Source organism: Marmota marmota, unplaced genomic scaffold (assembly GCF_001458135.2).
Source record: "Marmota marmota marmota unplaced genomic scaffold, marMar, whole genome shotgun sequence".
Classification (NCBI taxonomy): Eukaryota; Metazoa; Chordata; class Mammalia; order Rodentia; family Sciuridae; genus Marmota; species Marmota marmota.
The window spans coordinates 45,060,757-45,067,818 of record NW_025999932.1 but is presented as its reverse complement, the minus strand read 5'-3'; the positions used below and the strand labels follow the sequence as shown (position 1 = coordinate 45,067,818).

At 33.0% G+C, this 7,062-nt stretch overlaps 1 protein-coding gene across 6 annotated transcripts in view; it reads left to right on the top strand.

Moving 5' to 3' along the window:
• Window positions 1-7,062, top strand: part of Naa16 (N-alpha-acetyltransferase 16, NatA auxiliary subunit) — a 55,579-nt gene that overhangs the window by 4,788 nt on the left and 43,729 nt on the right. For all 6 annotated transcript variants that reach the window (XR_001503392.2, XR_007346819.1, XM_048800978.1 and 3 more), the window contains 3 exons: window positions 468-552; window positions 2,190-2,294; window positions 4,913-5,070. Coding sequence is in view for 4 of the 6 variants with exons in the window: in XM_048800978.1 (XP_048656935.1) it covers window positions 468-552; window positions 2,190-2,294; window positions 4,913-5,070 (348 nt within the window). In the remaining 2 variants the exon portion in view is untranslated. The remainder of the gene's footprint in view (window positions 1-467; window positions 553-2,189; window positions 2,295-4,912; window positions 5,071-7,062) is intronic.

Sequence of the window (7,062 nt, the reverse complement as noted above, 5' to 3'; positions counted from 1 at the left end):
AAAAAAAAAAAAAAAAAGAGAAAGCATTAAGATATGCCAAGTTTTGTACAGATACATAGTAATAATTCAATAAATGTCATTTTTTAATGTGTGTTTTGGGTCTTAGTTTCATTCTTGAAATAGCAAAGACTTTTAATGGAGTGTTCTAATATTTTTCTGTTATCACACATGTTTTGCTTTTGAATTTTCAGTTAAATTCTGTGGCAGTATTGGTTGATAAATTTCCTAGTTACTAAATGTCTTTTTTCTTTATCTCCTATTAAAGTAAAAATACTCAGATTCTAGAACAGTTTGGCAAAGAGTAGGTAACAAAAGTACACTTCATGTTTTAAGTGATATAAATTGATTACAAGTCTTGTTTTAGACCTTATTTTGGATCTTGAATTTAGAATTTATATGATGCAGTGAAAAGGTGCTTCATTACGCATTCATTTTATAAAATAATTTTTGTTCATATTTCTTTGCAGAAATGTTATGAACAGAAGCAGTACAAAAATTGCCTCAAGTTTTGCAAGATGATTCTTTCGAACCCCAAATTTGCTGAACATGGAGGTATTGTCTGTTCAGAGATTGCCCTAGAGAAATTTGATTCCAAAATCAGATAGGATACTTAAAAATGAAAGAGTACTTCCATATTCCAAGACCTTGCAGTTCTCTATTGAGTTCATTTTTAGCTATGCTTCATATAAGTCTTATTCTAGACTACTTTATTATGCTTCAGTGTTTGTAGTATCTTTAGGTGAGATGTATTGGGAAAATTGGATGAGGTAATTAACAGGCTGAATATCCCTTATCTGAAATGCTTGAGACCAGACTATTTTAGATTTCAGAGTTTTTGAGAGTTTGGAATTTTGCATAGACTACAAGTGAATATACCTTATCCAAAAATCTGAAATCTAAAAGTTGTGGAATACATGTTGAACCTATGGGTGCTCAGAAAACTTTGACTTTTGAGTTTTTTGTATTAGGGATGCTCAACCTGTTCAAGTTATAGGCCTGATTTTTGAATAGAATTTGTTTAGACCTTGATTTTCTGTATATAAAACTAGGACAATATTTATAATACAGAAGTAGTGTGAAGATAGTCATATGTGTTTTATTCTTTGGCAGATGTGCTTTTATACATCTGCTGACCTTTTATATAAATATGGTACTGTTGATCTACCATTAGATTGTGTATATTGTATTGTTTTTCTAGCACTGGTGTTTGCTTCATCCATTTTCAGTGTTTTTCAAAGGATCTGGGTAGTCAAAAAAATAGGATTCTGTGTCATAGCAAAACTAGTTGAGGTCTCTGAACAACAGAAGGAATTCTTGAAAACACTTTATTGGAAAAATAAGCTGACCCTTGCTTACTTTTGTAGTAATGTTGAAGGAAATGAATCTTCCATTTCATGGAATTTTTGAAATTTAAAACTTAGTTTCAAGCTTTTTAGCTATGGAACCTTTATCAAAATGGAGTCTCTGGAAAATATGTAAGAGAGATGAGAGATGTTTGGTTATTGGGGTCTGGGCAGCTGGATCACTGAGTTCTGAAAATTCCAAAGTCTATGGCGCTCAGTTTGAAAACCGCTGTTTTTGTCTATTCCCTTCTGTGGATTATTGAGAGATTATTTTATTCTAAACAATCCTTATTTATTAACTTGCTAACTTATTCACTCCTGTAGTCCCTATGTTCTTGAAATTCAAGCTGATGTTAATTAGCTAAGAATTAGTTGAAATTCTGTTCCAATATTGAATATATTATTTAAGTTCTGTCTCTCTCTTTGTTAGGTAGATTCATTGTTTTTGTGAGATGTAAATTAGATGATGATTGGCTAGAATTGATCTCAGGGAAAGCTGTGGAATAGTGAGTTGTAATACATTTAATTCAGTAGGACCTAAGAGTCTGCTTTGTTAATTTTTTCTGTAGGATATCAACATTTTTTATAGTTTTGAAAGGACAAAAAGCATTTGAACAACTTAATTGTAACCTAAGGAGTTTTTAGAAAAGGATTTGGACTAAACATTAAGAAAATACTTAAGTGTAGTTTTATTTTTTTGTATTTGTAGAAAAGTTCTGAGATTAAAAAGATGACTAGTGTAAGCATTGAAGCAGTATCAATCCTTCAGTTTTCAAATATTAAAATAGTGCTAAGAGAATAATTTGAATATTTCATGTGTAAATAGAGGTTAACATTATTTTTCAGAGACTTTGGCTATGAAAGGATTAACATTGAACTGTTTAGGAAAAAAAGAAGAAGCATATGAATTTGTTCGTAAAGGACTTCGTAATGATGTCAAGAGTCATGTCTGTATCCTTTTATAGTAATATAGTTTATTTTACTTATTTATTATTTTTTCTCTTAATTCAAACTAAAAAACCTTTTGTATGAAAACTTTTAAATCTACATAGAAGAGAATCCAGTGAAGTCTTTGTAACCATTACTCATCTCTAATAATTACTGACATTTTGTAATTTCTAGTTTCATCAGTTTCCTACCCCTTGTTTGTTTATTGGTGTATTTTAAAGAATCCCTATAAAGTGTGTATGTGCATATTTACTTTTTAAAACAGGTTTGGCTTTGGGTGTGACTTAGTAGTAGAATACTTGTATAGCATGCATCTCCATGTGCTTAGTCTACCTAGTATCCTAAAATCATTTATGTCCAGAATGAAATTCTCACTTTCTTGTATGAGGGAACCACCATTTCTTTTTTTTAGTTGTTGATGGACCTTTATTTTATTTATTTATACGGTGCTGAGAATGCAACCCAGTGCCTCACACATGCTCTACTGCTGAGCCCGAGACCCAGCCCCAGGGACTACCAACTCTTAACAGTTCTTTTTATAACATTTAAACATTTTTTTCTTTGTAGTTGTAGATGGACAGAATGCCTTTATTTTATTTATTTTTTTTTATGTGGTGCTGAGGATCGAACCCAGTGTCTTATGCATGCTAGGCAAGTGCTGTGCTGCTGAGCCCCAACCCCAGCCCTTAACAGTTCGCTTTAAATAAATTCTTCATTTACTTCTTTCTTTTGCCCTCCTACTGCCATATAACACTTACACCCTACACCTAGATTTTTGCAGCAGTTGCAAGGACTCTGTTGAAATTGATAATGCACATTCTTTAAGGTGTGTGTATAGGCGTGTTTTTTTAAATTTTTTTTTTTGTAGTTGTAGATGGACAGAATGCCTTTATTTTATTTGTTTATTTCTATGTAGTGCTGAGGATTGAACCCAGTGCCTCACGCATACTAGGCAAGCACTCTGCCACTGAGCTACAGCCCCAGCCCCAGGTGTGTTTTTTTCTCAGCTGTGCATAACCTGGGTGTTGTAGGAGTTAAATCAGTTATCTTTAGGAGTAAGGCATAAAATTTAAGAGTACTGGAAAACAAACAAGCAACCACCCCTTCCTTCAGTGTTATTTATTTAATATCAAGAAAGACACTATATTGATTATTTGCTTGGTTTCTGTTGATGCACAGGGACATAGCTGTTACTTTACTGAAATATTTTTGTTTTAATTTTTTGGTACTGGGGATGGAACCCAGGGGTGCTCCACTACTGAGCTATAACCCTACCCTGCCATTTAATGTTGATATTCTACATATTTTATTACTTAAATTTTTAGCTATCTTGAAAAATGTATATTTTCACTGATCTAAGAAAAGAGAATGTAAATTAGGAAATTCACAAGTATCAAGGACACATGTATAGTATTTTATGATTTAAAATTATACAGAAATGTGTAGTTTTTTAAATATTCATTTATTTTAATTAGGTATATATGAAAGCGGAATGCATTTTGATTCATTGTACACAATTGCAGCACAACTTTTCATTTCTCTGATTGCCTACCCCTTTTTATTTATTATTTTGAGGCAGGATCTCTCTAAGTTGCCCTTGCTGGCTTTGATGTTGTGATTCTCTTAACTTCAGCCTCTTGAGTAGCTGGAATGATAAGCTTGTTTCATAATGCCTGGCTACTTCACTGAATCTTTACAATTGTAGTTTTCTTTAGATAGTATTCCAATATATTTTTTAAAAAAGTATTTTTAAAAAATGGATCATTGAAAATGATTTTCATTTCTTTTGCCTATGTATATTTTTATTCACAGTCTTTTTACTTAGTGCTCTTATATCTTAAATTTTGCATTACAATCTCACTTAGCAACTAATATTGAACATGAATAGACTTACTAGTGTTTTCACATATTTAGCTTAGTGTTCTTCCAAAATACTAAGTACTTATTTTCTATCCCAGTGCCTACCCCAGAGTGAAGAGAGAGGGCATGTAAGTATGATAGTTGTTGGTTTTTTTGGCTCCAAGATCTGTTAAGACTTTAATTTGTGGTCTTTATTATCACTAGTGAACTTAGTGATATTTTAGATATTTTGCATATTTTAGAATTCATTGAATGTAAACTTGTTTTAAAAGATAATTGCATTCTGGGGCCATCACTCAGTGGTAGAATGCATGTCTAGTATGTGTGAGGCATCCCTAGAACCACAAATAAATACATAAAATAAAATAAAAATTAAGCCTTTTTGAAAAAAAGATAATTGTGATTTTGGGGTAAGTAAATTTTGAGGCCACTGGGATAAAAAAAAAAGTGAGGGAATAGAGGTAGAAAAATGTAAACAACTTTTGCTAAGAAGTTTCTAAAGTTAGGTAAAAGTTGTAGAAAGTTTCAAGCACATCGAAAAATGAAGAGAATTGAATAATGATCTTCTGTGTGCCTGTCACTCAGTTTCAACAATTTAACAATTGTCAGTCAAGTTTCATCTGGTTTCATCTTCATCACCCCTCATTGTTCCCTTTACTCTGATCCTAGATCATTCTGAAACAAATCTTAGATAAAATATCATTTTGTTAACATTTTATATTCTGGTTTCTGTGAATGTCTCTATTTCCTTAACTTAATAGGTTGGCATGTATATGGGCTCCTGCAGCGTTCCGATAAGAAATATGATGAAGCTATTAAGTGTTACCGAAATGCCCTCAAGTTAGATAAAGATAATTTGCAAATTTTGAGGGATCTTTCTCTGTTGCAGATCCAAATGAGAGATCTTGAAGGTTACCGAGTAAGTACTTTAGTTTTAAATGTACGTTTTTTTAAAACCACAGATTAAATTTAAAAGGATGAGAATTCAGAATGTGGTGAGCCTAAGCCAATATTGTGTATGTTTGATTGATTAGAATCTGCAGCAGAAGGGGAAGTCAGTTGGGACCTTCCTACAATAGTAATTATGAAACTTTATACCTGAGCATCAAATAAGGATAAATGATTTATTCATTTAATGCTTTTTTTAAAGAATGTCTCATATGTACAAATGCTACACTTTTGTGAGTTTGACATTCAACTTTTGTAATTGAAACTAAATGTATAGATTTGTTAGCTTTATTATATGTTAGTACATATAAAATAACTTGAGAAGGATTGCTATAAGTCAGTCTTCCTGTAGTTTAGACCTCTTCAGACAATCTTCAGCTCTGCTGGGCATCTCCACATGCTTACACCACATAGTATCCTAAAATCAGTATGTCCAGAATGAAATTCTCACTTTATTATATGAAGGAACCACCAACTCTTAACAGTTCTTTTTAAATAAATTCATATACTTCTTTCTTTTGCCCTCCAACTGCCATGTAAAGCTCAGACCCAAACCTAGATTTTTGCAGCAGTTGCAAGGACTCTGTTGAATTTCATAATGCACCATTCTTTAAGGTGTGTGTATAGGTGTGTTTTTCTTCAGTTTGTAACCTGGGTGTGGTGGGAGTTAAATCAGTTATCTTTAGGAATTTAAGAATATTGGCAAGGCAGTGGTTGTTAAACTAAATTGTGAAATAATTTAAGAGAGTTATCGTGAAATAAGTTAAAAAGGAACTGGTGGTGAAAGCGAAAGATGTGGGGAACTTTAGTGGTATTAAATAACAAAGGTAGAAATGTCACCAAGGTAGAGCATTGGCAGGATAGGAACTGTGGTTAGAGTTTGATAGGTGGATTTATGATTTCTGAGTGGCATATGAATGTTTAGGGTGTGGTTGTGAAAGTGGTTCCCTAAAGCAGGGTGGAGAAGGAGATGATTAAAGATGAGGAAATCTTGGAACTAAAATGATAGGTTATTGGGTAGGTGACCCACATTAGTGTTGCATTTTCCCAGGCTAATGGCAGAATTTGACAGAGAATAAAACCACCCAGACTTAAGAAATGAGAGTGACAGAGAAGTAACAGTGAAAATAAGGGATAGAGTGATATAACTTAATGTCATATGTTAAAGGCAACAAGACACATATGAGGGCAGAGTCTGAGGAGTTTTGTCAAATTTCTTTTTAAGGGGCTGGGGTTGTGGCTCAGAGGTAGAGTACTCGCCTAGTATGTGTGAGGCACTGGGTTCGTTCCTCAGCACCACATAAAAATAAACGAAGATATTGTGTCCACCTATAATAAAAAATAAATATTTAAAAAAAAAATTCTTTTTAAAATAAAGGATCTGAAGGGGATCTCTGTGTGGATGGATTCACTTGGCACTCTTTTCAACCATCTAACAACAGAGTTGTGGAAACTAAATGTGGCATTTTTCCTATTCCTTTGCAGTTAGTGTTCTTCATGTGACCTGTTTCTCCAAGCAGTGGCATTTGTCTAAAACTTGGAGAAGTGAGCTTGGAGTTATGGGTTTGTGTAGGGAGACTGAATTTCTGCTAGGGTAGATACCTCTTCTGGGCCAAACATGGTGGAATTTCTGGTGTTTTGTCCCGAAATAGTATAGGACTTGAGCTGTATTACAGTAGCATTGGGTGTATTTCTGTTGTGAGAGTCCGGTCAGTGATTGTTTCTCTGGCTTTATCCATCCTATTTTTGGACTCAAATTTAACAATGTAAATATATTGTAATTTCAGATGTTTTTAAAATATCTGTTATAATAAACTACCTTGGTTTCTCTTAGAAAATGTTTAGTCAGAGGAAAATTTTGTCATATAAAGGTAAGAAAGTTTTCAGTGACAGCTTTACTCTTATTCTGGAACTGGCATTTGTTGATTCAATTCATTAGAAAGGTGTTAAAAGTATTAGATCT